Source organism: Neovison vison, chromosome 1 (assembly GCF_020171115.1).
Source record: "Neovison vison isolate M4711 chromosome 1, ASM_NN_V1, whole genome shotgun sequence".
NCBI lineage: Eukaryota > Metazoa > Chordata > Mammalia > Carnivora > Mustelidae > Neogale > Neogale vison.
Genome location: NC_058091.1, coordinates 278,484,921 through 278,500,132, shown reverse-complemented (window position 1 = coordinate 278,500,132; position 15,212 = coordinate 278,484,921). Strand labels below are relative to the sequence as shown.

The 15,212-nt window shown below is 41.2% G+C and overlaps 1 protein-coding gene across 1 annotated transcript in view; it reads left to right on the top strand.

The window, feature by feature from the left end:
* ITGA2 (integrin subunit alpha 2) overlaps positions 1–15,212 on the top strand; it is a 107,341-nt gene that overhangs the window by 90,143 nt on the left and 1,986 nt on the right. The window contains exons 22-28 of the mRNA XM_044232083.1: positions 508–584; positions 672–755; positions 4,643–4,745; positions 6,839–6,949; positions 7,867–7,971; positions 9,761–9,874; positions 12,899–12,988. Coding sequence (XP_044088018.1) covers positions 508–584; positions 672–755; positions 4,643–4,745; positions 6,839–6,949; positions 7,867–7,971; positions 9,761–9,874; positions 12,899–12,988 — 684 coding nt within the window. The remainder of the gene's footprint in view (positions 1–507; positions 585–671; positions 756–4,642; positions 4,746–6,838; positions 6,950–7,866; positions 7,972–9,760; positions 9,875–12,898; positions 12,989–15,212) is intronic.

Genomic DNA, 15,212 nt, shown 5'->3' with positions numbered 1-15,212 from the left:
AACGTGATTTGACAGGTGTCACAAACTAACCAGCTGCATATTGCGAGGCAGTTTTGAAAATATCTGAATGTTTCAAGTTATTAATAAAAGTGGGGTTTTCCCCCATGCAATTCATTTCAAAAGCACACAGAAGAGGGAGAGTTCTTTTTTTTTCCTGACTACATTGAACAACACTGATCAGTGTTGTAGAGAGTCACAGATATCCCATGTTAGCCCCTGGGGAGCAAATTTTCACATCAGCACAGAGCTTTCAAATTCTGACAAAGAGATATGCCTCTGATGTGATGATCTGTACATGTGACTCGAAAGATAAGCCCTCTCATTCTGAAAGCGAGGCATGCTAAATACAGAAAGGTAGACGAACAGATAGTCTACAAGTTTGAAAACTCAAGGCATATATAATTCAGAATGAAATTGGGGGAAGTTTGCTTTTGGGGGGAACTTTTTTCCTAATTAGTCCCTGAGTATGTACCCTCCCAGATTAATGAGTTTTAATTTTGTGCATAGGTGACTTTCACTATTAACTTTGACTTCAATCTTCAAAACCTTCAGAATCAGGCATCTGTCAGTTTCCAAGCCTTAAGGTAAAACATAATGAAGTCATGAATTGATGATAGATGGGCTTTAATAATATATCTCTTTAAGTAGTTTCCTAATGTTTGTTTCAATAGCGAAAGCCAGGAAGAAAGCAAAGCAGATAATTTGGTCAACTTCAAAATTCCTCTGCGGTATGATGCCGATATTCACATAACGAGGTAGGTGAAATGCTGAGTAGCCTCTGGCCACTGATATCACTCGGTGTATAACACATTTGGCTCGTGACTAAGGAGGTTCATTCTTAACTGGAAAATTTGAAGTACATATGTCCCCCTTGTCAACTAAAATGGAAGTCCCGGACAGGTCAGTCCTTAGGAAAACCTTGAGTGAGTTTATGGACTGGGAGCAACCAAAAAAAAAGCCAGAGGGGCAGCCCCTCTGCCACATGCTGCAGGGGAAGACCTCTGTGGGCCCTCAGATGAGCTTCACACTTTCCCAAGGGGTCACAGAACTCTCTGGGCCCCGAGCAAATGCCACCACCCCCTTCTCCACACCAGCTTCCTATCATCCCTATGAGCTCACAAGCAGTAGCCTCATCCCTAAACACTGAAGCCCCATGCATATACTTTGCACATAGTAGGTCCACCACAAATAGGAAATCTCGTCATGGAAAATTAGCTTCTGGGTGGAAAATTCCTGACGTAATCTATTAAGGGTTTCTTCCAACCAAGAGGAAACAAGGCATTTTCCAAAGGAAGTCATCTATGAATCAGTGCTGTATTTCCCTTCTTGCCTGACCCGAGCAAGCAGAATGATGCTGGTTGGTACCAGCTACCTTGAATCGCTTGGAGGGACAGGTGTCTTGAGAAGTGGCGAACATGTGGAACACCAAAGTAAGAATAGGGTGAGGTATCACCTTGCCTCCTACCAAGAAGGGGAGTGGGTTCATGGCTGCTGACACACCGAACCACAGCTATGCAGGAACACAGGCTGAAGGTGACGCCCACCTCCCAGCTTGGGAACCAGGACTCTCCACCTGGGGAGGCACGAGGGCAGCTTCCTAGCACGCACCAGTGCACTGCACTGTATTGCCAAGGAGCCCAATAGTGTTTAGAGACAGTGGCTTTCTCTGACATGCCACATCACCCCAACCCCTAAAAGCATGGAACACATAGATTGTGCAAAAGAAAAAGGAAAATGTGTCATTATGTCTAGAGCATGAGACACATGAGCAAAGATGAAAGAATGCTTCTATATTGAGTGAGCTGCAAACAGCAAAAGCAGAACAAAGTACAGCCCAAGTCATCCATCCCTGAAAAATTAATCAGCAACTGCAGATTCCAGAAGGACCCACAGTGCTAAAAGAATTGAAGACCAGGGTATCCAGAGAGATTCTTATTACCACATTACCTGATTTTTTTTTTCTTTCTACCTACATTGATTCTTACCCTAAATGCCTTTTTTTTTTTTTAAGATTTTATTTATCTATTTGACAGACAGAGATCACAAGTAGGTAGAGAGGCAGGCAGAGAGAGAAGAAGGGAAGCAGGCTCCCTGCTGAGCAGAGAGCCCAGGACCCCGAGATCATGACCTGAGCCAAAGGCAGAGGCTTTAACCCACTGAGCCACCCAGTTGCCCCCTAAATGCTTTTTCTTAACACAGCCTTAATAAGATTCTACTCTCGCACCACAGCCAATTTTTCCACATGGTTTAACATGAAATAAATATAAGATTGAAGGGGGATTCACTTTCAGTAACCTTTTAGATCTGTAGTTTTTGTGATGGTAAACTGGACTTTAAGACCCTCGGATATTCTTTAAAATACACCAAAAAGTTTTTTAAAAAGTTGATATGGAGCATTATGATATGTAAACACTAAAATGGCTCCTAATCTCACCACCCAGATAATTCCTCTTGATGTTTTTGTTTGTTTGTTTGTTTTAAAGAAACCAAAACTCTAAACACTACAGAAAAAAAAAAATGAAAAGTGAAGTTATCCCTCCCACCCCCTCTGGCCATTGCATAGATGACTCAGCTATTTTTCAGAATACCTTCCAGATGCGAGATTTGTCTGTCTACCAGGATATATGCGTGACACACACACACTACATGCTCACATGAGTGCGTGCATGCGCGTGGACACACACACACACACACACACACACACACACACTCTTACCCGAATGGAATGATAAAATCCTTCTCCAACCTTGCTTTTTATATAATCTTAGAGAAGCTTTTATATCAGGACATACAGAACTAACTTATCCTATTCCTGACTAGATCATAATTTATGTAACCAGTTCACAACTAATAAGATATTTAATAAGATATTGCAGATTTATTTTAACCATCACAAGTACTATAAAAAACTTTTTTTCTTGAAAACTTTTTGAAAACGTCCTCTCCAGTCATGGAATGTATCCCTTAGCAACCACTTTGATAAATGTGCAGTTATATTATGCAAACATTATGGGTGGAAATGATGATAGAATTATTTCTAAGCAGGAGCCCCCCCAAGCATAGCTAACTGCTTATAAATAATTGATCATCCACACTTAAGTAACTTAAGGAAAACTTAAGTAACAAATGGAAAAAATGTCAGATCACTTTAAAATGCAAAATCACAACATACTAATTTAGAAACTAACTCTTTTTAGGGGCTCACACAAAGGACTTCTAGAAGGTAAAGGGAATAATTCATGCAAATACAACCAGGCTTTCTGTTTCAAATTCTAGCCAGTATTCCCATTTTCCATGTAAGGCTGACAGATCATTGTTTCCTCTCTTCTACATAACCTTGACAAATGCTACATCTATTTGAGTCTCCTAGGGCATATTTTCCTTTTGAGCATTTGGAAAAGTTGTGTTTTTGTTTTGTTTTGTTTAGCATTTTAAAAAGATAGGAGTTCTATAAGAAGCCCAAAAAACTATCTCAGAAAATGTCCTGTTCATTTTTTTTTTAAGATTTTATTTATTTTTTTCACAGAGAGAGATCACAAGTAGGCAGAGAGGCAGGCAGAGAGAGAGGGGAGGAAACAGGCCGAGCAGAAAGCCTGATGCGGGGCTCCATCCCAGGACCCTGAGATCATGACCTGAGCCAAAGGCAGAGGCTTAACCCGCTGAGCCACCCAGGCGCCCCCTGTTCATTTTTTTTAAGGAAATAGTTAGCATCCTAGAATTATGATACATTGTCCAGGGGGAAGAAAACTGCTTTTTAGACTCCTATGTCTGCTACCTTCTCCCCCCCCACCGCACACAGACACAATGAAGTTGGGACTCCCAATAAAGTTGTCCCGGTTGGAACCCAGCCTTAGACCCAGAAATGAGTGAGGAGGAAGGGAAGGACACTCAGTTACGCTCCAGTCTGAGTGTCCTGTGGGAGTTCCTCTAACCTGGTCCCCACTTCACCTGCAAACCTTACTTGGCAACCCCCCACCCCCCCGCCCAAGGAGAGAGATCAGGTCATCTGATACCTCTAAGTTTAGTCTGATAAAACCTCCGGGTCAGCCTTCATAAACATGGTCTCTACACTGGTCGTGGAAACAGACTGACCAACCTTAATTCAGACCAAAAGCATTAGAGTTGGTTTGGAACTAGAGGAGGATAGGGAGAAGGAATAACAAGGTAAAAGTGTGCCCTATTTTACAGGCATCCAGTAAAAAATACTGCAGGAGCTAAAACCCAATTCCCTATCATTGCATTTCAGCCACCCGAGTGGAAAATCCTCTGGTTTGTCAATCCATCCAATAAACCAGGACTAAGTGTGCACTGCGTTAGCACACCCGTCAGTGCAACAGCAATCTTGAGCTCTAGCAGTTCTAAAGTAATACATTTGTACTTCTTTTAGAAACCGTACAACTGGTAAACACAGAACACAAAGAATCTTATGGAGAGATCATGAAGGGATAGGTTTTTAAAGGAATTTGTTTTAGCCTTGGAAACATCAGCCTATAAGTAGCATTTGTTTTCATTAGGTCTTTATACCTAAATATAAATCTTTACTTGTAATATAAGCTAGAAGATATTTAAATAAAAGAGGTATTAAGGTGCAAGAACAAAAACAATACTAAAATATTCGACTTCTACAAACATTATTCAACAGATCCACCAACATCAATTTTTATGAAGTCTCCTCAGATGGGAATGTTCCTTCCGTCGTGCACAGTTTTGAAGATATTGGTCCAAAATTCATCTTCTCCATTAAGGTGGGTAAGCTTGTCCTAAGAATACTAAATCAGGAGGAAGGGAAGGGGAGGAAATGAGACCAGGAAGAGAAGTAAAAAGTGGAAATATACCAGTGGTTCTCAAACTTGAGCATGCATTAGAATCACCTGGAGAAAAGTTAAGACACATGTCATAGGATCCGTCCTCCGAGTTTCTGATTCAGTAGGTCTGTGGCGAGCCTAAAAATGTGAGTTTCTAACAAGTCCTCAGGTGTTGCTGCTGCTGATCCCACTACTGTACTTTGAGAACTTTGAGAACTAGGACTCTGAATAAGTAAACAGCTGGGCTTTGTGCATAGCTATGTGTTCTGGGTAAAAAATAGATATATTTTGAAAGCAAATGTTTAATATTAATTAAGTATTAATATAATGGCATTACTGTGGGCAAAAGTCTCTGGAATATAATTAAAATGTCAATTTATCCTTGGAGACCACTTCTATTTGAGAAACTAACCCTTTACATACAAATATCTTCAGTCAGTTTACATTGCATTTATAAGCAATTATAATCTAAAGGTTGTTACCAATTATATAAACAGAAATTTGTGGAAAATTGTGATTTTATAATAAATTATAGAAAATTTGAAAAGTAAAAAAAATCCATCCACTACCTTAAATGAATACCATTTTATTGTTTTACATTTCCTACTAGTCAGTTACATGGTTATAACCCTGTGATTTGGTAATTAAAAAAAAAAATCTTTTAAAAGTCCTGATCTGTGATCCAGATACTGGGATTTATAACATGTGACTAGTATTTGGCAATTATTTAACAAGATATTTAATCAATTATTAGTGACAATAAAGTAACATTATTCATAGGATGTAATAAGTATCAGCACTTTGTATCAAATACATTATGTATATTAACCCATTTAATTTCCAGGTTAGTTATAAGATTGGTAGGATTATTATTCCTATGGCTATTTTCTTTTTAAGATTTTTATTTTTGAGTAATTTCTATACCCAGTGTGGAACTCAAACGCACAACCCCAAGATCCAGAGTTGCTTGCTGTCCTGAGCCAGCCAGGTACCCCCCAGGGCTGTTATTTAAAATGTTTAATAGGGTTTAAGGAGGGCATGTATTGGAGCACTGACTGTTATATGCAAACAATAAATCATGGAACACTGCATCAAAAACTAATGACAGGGCGCCTGGGAGGCTCAGTTGGTTAAGAAACTGCCAGAAACTGCCTTCGGCTCAGTCATGATCCTGAGGTCCTGGGATCGAGTCCCGCATCGGGCGCCTTGCTCAGCAGGAAGTCTGCTTCTCCCTCTGACCCTCCCCCATCTCATGTTGTCTCTCTCATTCTCTCTCTTCCAAATTAAAAAAAAAAAATCTTTAAAAACAAACAAAAAATAATGATGCACTGTATTGGTGGTCAACATAACATAAAAATTTTTTATACAAAATGTTTAATAGGGACACCTGCGTGGCTCAGTAGGTGAAGCATCTGCCTTCAGCTCGGGTCATGGTCCCAGCGTCCTTGGACCGAGTTCCACAGCGGCTCCCTGCCCGGGGGAGGCCTGCTTCTCCCTCTGCTGCCGCTCCTCACTCGTGCTCGTGAGCACTCTCTCTCTCTCTGACAAATAAATAAAATCTTAAAAAGTATTTAACAACCAGTAGGACATGAGAACTGGCCTAGTAGAACAGACTTCCCATCAATAAGAACAAATCCTATATCTCCACATACCCATTAAGTTGCTTATTCCTTTTTATTTTATGAATGAGGAAAACGGAGGCAAACAGACGTCCGGTGTCTTGCCCAATCCACGCTGCTCATCAGGGCCAGAGTGAGACTTCAGCCCTGGGAGCCCAACATGACAGGGAATGTTTTTAACCAACTCCGAAGCCTCGAATTACTTAGCAGTTCACACTGGAGGGGCTGAGATTCTCCATGAAGAAGTGAGAGACAGACACCCGAGCATGACTCTGAAGTAACAAGGTTTACTTCCAAATGGACTCAGTGGTACCACTTAATAGTTGCCCTCCGCCCACGCAGAGGTCACTGATCGTTTTCTCCGCAGCATGTGTGTGATGTAGCAAAACCAGATGCTTTCTTCCCTCTGTGCAGGTGACGACGGGGAGTGTTCCCGTGAGCATGGCATCTGTAACCATCCACATCCCTCAGGACACCAAAGGACAGAACCCGCTGATGTACCTGACTGGGGTGCACACAGATCAGGTAAAGGCAACGGAATTGCCTATAAAAGCGTGAATTTTCGATACGGAAATACCCCCTGAGATTAGGGGGATCATGCCTGATGTATGGATGGAAAACAAGAAGATAAATTCCATGCATCCTGAGTGCCAATTAACTAGCAAGTTAATTGCATGGAATTTCTCTTCTCAGTTTCTTATTAGAAGCAGGCTATGGTTATAAGGAAACAGTTACAGATGGCAGAAAATATTCCCAAAGCTCTGTTTTGGCCAGGTGAAGATCTGACGTTGTCAGCGTCCTATCTAAGAAGTTGGTTGCCTGCCCCCGTGGGAGACTAGCTGGTCTTTAAGATGCCAGCCTGGACTTTCACCTGGTGGGGATCAACCCTGGCTTCTCATTTTTATCGGCTGGGTTTCCTGCCCAACTTCAGGTCCACCCCCAGACAATTAAATCAGAATCTTCAGGGCTAAGGCTCTAGCACCAAAGATTCCTTAAAAGGCCCCACTCCCTGGTAGTTCTCACACACAGCCCAGGCTGAGAAGCACTGTGGAGCCAATCCCCTTGCCATCGGCTCGGCCTTAGTCTGGCACTCAGAGCTAGCTCTCCAGAGGTGTTCTTCCTGTGGTGCGCAGGAAGTCTTAAAATGGTCCACAGAGAGCCCTAGATTCAGTCCATCTGTCTACTATTATCGCAAATGGTCTTATTACCTATCACACATACCGTGTAAGAACCAGCGCCGCCCATAGAGTCACATTAAGAGGATGTGAATACTTCCAGGTTTCCATGAATGATTGCAGGAAGTGTGGCAGGGTTGGTGATGAGAGAGAAGCCCGCAGTCCCTCCCTGGTCACAACATGTGACCACGGGTTTTCCTAACATGTCAAAAGGAACATCAGAAATGATTTTTCTTCCTCATACTGATTTGAGGTCCTTCCTTATAGGCTGGCGACATCAGTTGTAATGCCGAAATAAATCCACTGAAAATAGGACACACATCTCCTTCTGTGTCTTTCAAGAATGAAAATTTCCGGCACATAAAAGAACTGGTGAGGACAGGTTAATGGGGTGACTATTTCTTTGGGTGATCCACTGTTGGTTCTAACTGGAAATCAATGCACTTCTTTTCTCCTATCAGGCCATGTTACAAAATTTCCTCATTTTGGCTTTGATGGTCTGTACGAATCAAGATTTAGAAAATACACTCTCAAATCTAGATTACTGGGATTATGCCTTATGCCGGTAATATAAAATTTCATGAAATCAAAAGAGTTCTGTGTGAAACTACGGTAGCAGGCATTCTGGAAGCATTGCGAGGGGCTGTGAGGGAACTGCACACGTGCTTGGAAGGTGAAGTTCCTTTCGTCTCCCTTCCACATGATCACCGGGGTTATTTCGCCACCAGAATGCCTCTCTGGCCATCCTTCTCAGTTTTCCAATATTTTACTATCTCCTGCTCCAGAGCGATGTGCCTTTCCTTGAGAAAGAGGCTAGTCTAGCATCTGGTATGGTGCTTGGCACGTATTAAGAACTCCAATAGTAAACCTTTGGCAAACAGCAAACTTAAGCAAACTGTAGTTCTCCTCTAAGAACGACATTGAAACTCTGGTTTTCACTTATTTAAATTGCTTTATTTTATGACAGAGGTGGGTAGAGATATGGGAAAAGAGAATGAAATCGTTTCTTTTTTATAGTGTAATTACGGTGTAAATATGGCTTAAATCTAAACAGTAGTATGTAAAAACGCCCAGGAGAAACTCATGTCAGGGTATGCCAAAATATACTTCTGAGCATTTTCCTTATTTTTATGAAAATGTTTTGATTTTGTAAAGATGGCAGCTGCTCACTGTGAACAACATAAAACACAAAACAACAAAGAAACTAAAGTCCTCTAAGAAATCTAATCGCCGACCACTCAGTATTCAATGAACATCAATCTCCATACCTCTAAGTATTAATCCACATCTAGATAAACCTGTTACATAAATGAACCCTGCTACATTTTTGTAAAAAATATGTCAATATAGCATTGACTTTTTTTAATAGACTTAATTTTTTAGAGCAGTTTTAGGTTCACAGCACAACTGAGTGGAACGTACAGAAATTTCCCAACTACCTTTTGCCCCCCCCATGTGGACAGCCTCCTGCTCTCAAAATCCCCTCCCACATCAGAGTGGTCCAGCTGATGAACCTACGCTGTTGCATCATAATCACCCCAAGCCCAAGCCCATAGTTTACATTAGCATCCACTCTCGGAGGTCAGACATTCTATGGGTTTTCACAAGTATATAACGTGTATCCTCAATTAGAGTATAATACAGAATTGTTTCACTGCCTTAAAACAACTCTGCACTCCATCTATTCATCCTTCCCTCCTCCCTAGCCCTTGGCAACCATAATTATTTACGGTCAACTTCTTTTTTCATCTAAAAAATACATCTTTATCAATTATGTTTAATGACTAAATTGCACTGCGTTTTGTGCATGTACATTCAGTAACTTAACTAACTAGTACCTTACGGATAAACACAAATTATTTCATGGGGGGCTGGGGTGCTTTTACTCTCAGAAATAGTAATGCCACAAGTAGGCTTGACGTACTCTTGTCCACACGTTTCTGATAACAGCCATACAGACGGGAAATGGCTGGGCCAAAGAGTTTGCCCTTTTTACCTTTAGAGCCTAGGGCCACAACTTCCTGAAGAAGGGTTAGAAGGTTCAGGAGACTGTTTTCCTAGATCCTTCTCAGCACTAAGTTTTATCTATCGCTGTAAAATTTTAGCATTTACTTTGTTAAGCCCGTACTAACTCTTTCCTTTCACCTTTGACTCCTGAAAGAACTGCAGAACGGCTTCGTGCAGTAATGTTACCTGCTGGCTGAAAGACCTTCAGGTCAAAGGAGAGTACTTCCTTAACGTATCGACCAGAATTTGGAACGGGACTTTTGCAGCAGTAAGTATAAGCTTTATTTGTTGGGCTTATCAATAGCAAGGATACATAAAGTTTCATTCTCAGTCAGTTCATACCCTTTGACAAAAGCAGTATTCTGGCTGATATCAGCAATGCCCAGATGACTCAGAGCAATTTTACTCTGGAAAGCAAGAGGCTTCTGCTCCCTTTCCAAAGCTTGCCCAACCTGGTTGTGCCTCGGCATCACCTGCGGTGCTTGTAAAGCATCAGCTTCATAGACTCCATGCCACCCTACTACATCAGAATGTCTGAGACGTCGTCAGGATCCCCTGTGCTGTCCTGGGGCACAGTGGGCCATCTAGTTTGTCTTTGTCCTCGTGCCCTTGACATTTCTGCCTTCCTAGTCACTTCTAACACACGCAAATTAAAGTACTCCTGTCTGTCTCCTTCCTTGAGCTTGCGGCCCACCACGCAGATGAATCTTGCCATGGGAACTCTCTGCTCTCCTGTCTTACCCTTTGTCTGGTGAAGGTCCAGTGTACATACATCTTTTTTTAAGTCCTTGCCATCTCATGAAAAGTTTGAAGAAAGTGTCAAAACAATGTCAGTGTTTTTTCCATTTGGCAGGTGTGACTCTGCAGGAATAATATCTGCCTTTAGCTGAGATTTTAGTAGCCAGAATCTCAGTCTGGCAAGAAAAATAGGATAGACAGGGCTCCTTAAAGCTGACTGCGTAAGTAGCTAGCTATTCATTTTCTCAACACTGGCTCTGATCAAGGCAGCAAAAAAAAAAAAGAAAAAAGAAAAGAAAAGAAAAAGTCTGAAACCTCCACGGGTCCTCTTAGTTCTTGTGGATTTTTTAAAATAATGAATCTCCAAGGTGCTTACTAACCATATTCTAGTCCCTATTTTCTAACCATTTCATGAGCTCTCCAACAACCCCATTCTCCCTGCTATGGGATTTTAGGATTAGAGAACTAAGTTCCCTCCAAACTTGTCCCTGGAACCAAAATATGAGCAATATTCTTGGACCAAGACCTAACAGAGAGAGGAACAGTGAAAGGCAGGGAGAGAACAGAGAAGTGGGAGAGTGTAGCAGAGAGGAACTGGGTTTTCCTCTTGCTTGCTTTTATTTTGTTGTTGGGTAAACTCACCTGCAAGCCTTTCGGACCCCTCTAAACCCCGTTAGATGGGAAGCATGCGGCGAGTTACACCACTGTCCCAGCTGATGTAGTTTGGTGCCAGACTTCACCAACTGGTTCTTGTCTCCTTGGATTTGAGGAACAAATGTTTTCCTAGCAACCTCTGCCAGCTGGGAAGGAAAACTGACTGTTGCAAATCAAAATGCAATCATGCTGGCTCTGTAAAAAGCATTTGGGTTTTCTTGAGTTTAAAACTACACTATTTTAACTGTACGACTTTTAAAAGTACCTTCCCAAAAGTTGTCAGGAGCAAACGTTTCATTTCTAGGAGCAAATTCCTGAAGAAGCGTATTTATGCATTTTCAGTGGTTATGGATGAGCTGAAAAACCCCCATGGGAGTCCCTGTCTGTCGAGTCCCACACATCTTCCTCCTCCATGAAAGGTCAAATGTTTATTCCCACCTTGTTTTCAGGTATTTCAACAGTCAAATGGATGTTCTTAGGCCACCCAGTGTGGCCTGTCTGAAATACAAATCTCATTTCCTGTATTAGAGTCCATGAGCATAGTGCCTTCCACCCTGCAAGTGAACATTTCCATAATTTTGTCATAAAGTGATTGCTCAGGCCTCCACATGAACAGCACGGTTGGCCACTGTTCGGAAGGCAAAGCTTCGAGAGTGCGAGCAGGTGTGTTCCTCCACTCTCCCAGGCCCGCGTGGGGTCACCACCACTGTTCACCCTGCAGGATACCGTGTGCACAGCTGTGCGAACGGGCAGGCTTGGGAGGGCAGATAGATCCGTGTTGTGCAGAAATTCTTTTTAGTCTACTGGGACCTGTGACACTAGCATCACTCAACGGCTACTATTCTTTTGAAAGGAAACCATTATCAATACTGTGAATGTTTCCCCAACAATATGTGCTTAAGACACAAGGGTTCAGGCTGAACTTCTGATGCAATCTTCCATCTTGAGAAAATTAAAACTAATCACACTGAGCAGGGGGAAAGGAAATAAGTTGCTCACTTTTTGGATATGCCTCCTCTTTCTGCCTCCCAGATATCATTTAGCAGATTACCTCATGGAGTATGTTGAAACATGTGCCTTAGTAACCAGAAAAACTGAATCCTAGTAGCCAGAGCATACGAAGGCAGTTCTCAAACCTGGCCATTGTATGCTATTTCAAAGTAAACATCTGTCCCAACATTTGCATTACAAAAGAAAACAAAATATACATCAATAATGCATCCACTGAAAAATCCCTCTTCTGCAACTAGATCTAAGAATACATGTAAAGCTATTTCATATTACATGGTTACCAGTAACAGTATAAAATGTGTCCTTCCTATATACTGGCCCCAAATCCAGTATTTTATAGAAACACTTAAAGTAGGAAACCTGAAATTATTACTCATTATGTAGCTTGACAGAAGGTGCAGGGTGTCACGCATGATCAAGTGTACTTTTACTGTTTTTAATCTAAGCTTCCATTATTTGACTTATTCAGGGAAATATATAAGACCTCAAGCTTGCCATTTTCCCTCATAATGCAAACTTCACAAAGTTTTTAAAAATCTGAACCATGATCTTTTCCAATTAAAAACTTCATTTCTAAATCCTGTTTTTCAGCCATTTTCAAGTTAGAATCACCTGGAGAGTGATTTTTATCTGCTGATGCTTTAACTTCACCCACCCAAGATTTGGTTTAATCTGCTATTAATGGCCCCAAAATCCACATGTTTTCAGTTCCCCAGCTGCTTCCCATGTGCAGTCCCACATAGATCACCGATTTAGGAACACAAAGATTCTTGGGGCTTCTTCATAGGTGCCTTTTGCTCTTATCATTTTCCGAAGGAAATAAATAATAAACATGCCAAAGTTTCGTGTGTTAACTTCTGTGAGGATAAAATCTATTTGTATGTTCCAGTCAACTTTCCAGACGGTACAGCTGACAGCATCTGCAGAAATTGACACCTATAACCCTCAGATATACGTGATCGAAAAAAATACAGTCACGGTAAGCACATCCTGTCACCCCAGCAGGACTAGTCTCTGACAGGCATTTATTTCTGGAAACTTTAAGAGTAGTGGTTCTTCTCACCTATGCATCTGTAGGAGTTTCTTAGTGAAACTCTAAAAACCTGAGGTTTATTACATTAGGCTTAGTTGGCAAAGTTGTTTGCTACTCAAAAAAGTTCAGTGATGTATTTGCCCTCCACACTCCCCGCCCGCCCCCTGCCCCCCGCCCCAGTGAAGCTGGATCAGAAGGGCCAGTCCACTGCAAGGCACAACAAAGGGGGCTCCTACTGTTTGTGGCTCCCTAATCCAGGCTTCAACCAGCCTGCTAGCTCTTCCCCTCTCTTCTTGCTCTCATGGCACAGTCGACATCTTAGGGCATGACATTCAAGTCATGCTTATTTGAATCATATATTTTATTGTTTAAATAGAAGTGCTTAAGTATGCCTAATAAATAAAGCATTTATTAGAGGGTTTGGGGATTCTTTTGTTTTTAGTATTCCTTATAGCTAGACACTGGCACTGTGTGAAGTGTCCATTCACTAGTTCTTACAGTCTAGAAAACTATAAATGTTCCCCTTGATTAAAAAAAGAAAAAGAAAAAGAAAAAAAGTCTTGCAAAGAAATGTACTTTCAGAGAAAACAAAGGCTCACTGTTACAAGGGCTGGCACAGGACAACTTTCCTTTGCACTGAAACTCTGCTTGGAATAGGCCATATTTAGATATAGTGGGATTTCCAAGCTCGGCTAATCTGCTGGCAGAGCCCTGAGCATTTTCCTCCCAATGCTTTTGTTAACAGTTGGAAGTCCCAGTTTAAGACTCTGCCCCACGACCAGCCTGGTAGCTGGCCTCAGTCCCCTGTTGTAGCCATTAAAAAGCCAATGGCCTCTGAACTCTGGACCTCTCTCAATCCTTGAGAGTAGGACTCTCAGCACTGGTGTCCCACCCCAGTCCCAGGGGAAAGGATTCCAAGAGAAAGGATCCTGTTCAGCTCCTGGCATACCACCCTTAGGAAAGGGCCGCACCCTCTCTTCAGAGGCTAGGGCATGGAAAAATTAGAAATGGAGCCAAAGGAAATGTGGACTTCGAATTCGAAGTACTATGAACTTAGCAGTACTATAGATATTTTAAAAGTTCATTTTAGAAAAATGTAGTGTTCAGACTCTCTGAACATCTGCTGAGGTCTTTATTTTTTTAGCAAATACTATTAATTTCAATTTTTAGTTAACTTATCTAACAATTAAAATAAACACTTTGGATCTTTTCTTGGTTTTCTCTTATCAATACTGATAAATGCCAAAGGCCAACTATCACTTGTCTATGAAAATATATTTTGAATCCAAATAATCTGGGTAATTTTTTTGAATACTTGGAATCCAGATAATAAACTGGCATATCCCTATAGATAGATGAGTGATTCTTAAATTTATTTAAATCCCAGTCCATTTAAAAATCTGAAACAAATTTTTATACTTGTGGATCCCTTTGAATTCATGGACCCCACCCTGGGAAATTCTGGAATGGACAGTAAAGGTATGACTGCCATTAAGCAGTAAAGTACAAATTCACTTACTTTATTCCTAAATTGTAAAACCTTATTTTAGCTCTTGAAAATATAAATGAAAAGAAAAATAATTACCAAAAGGCAAGACAAAGTTCAGCCAACTCATAATTCTGTGACAAGCAGCACATCTGCCACTGTAACGGAGTCTTAAATCAATCAATAAATTGGGCTTTGTCAACTTGTTTTCCCCCAAAAGCAGCTCTTAATATTCTTAATTGTGGAGGAAATGGCAGTGATTCTTTCTGTAATTAAAAAAAAGATACATAAAATATATTATATATATGTGTGTGTGTGTGTGTGTGTATATGTGTGTGTGAGAGAGAGAGAGAGAGAGAGAGATTTACATATGGATGATACGGTTTTACCATTAGAACTCTTAGGGCAGCCATTCTATTACAAAGTCACAAAGATTCCCAGAAAGCAGACATGAAGAATCACAAGCAGCCTCAAGGACAGTTTATCACTGAAAAAGGTCAGCCTGAGCTGTTACTTCCACTTTTTAACAATCCATATCAAATAACTTGAGTGAGTTAAGTGAAAGGAATACTTAGGATCCTAGTACAAAGCTGCTGTTGCTTAGTCACAAGGGATCTGGGGTTGGTAATTTGTTTGGTCTTCGACTCCCCTCTCCAAGACTGACTCCAAATGCTATCACTTGGT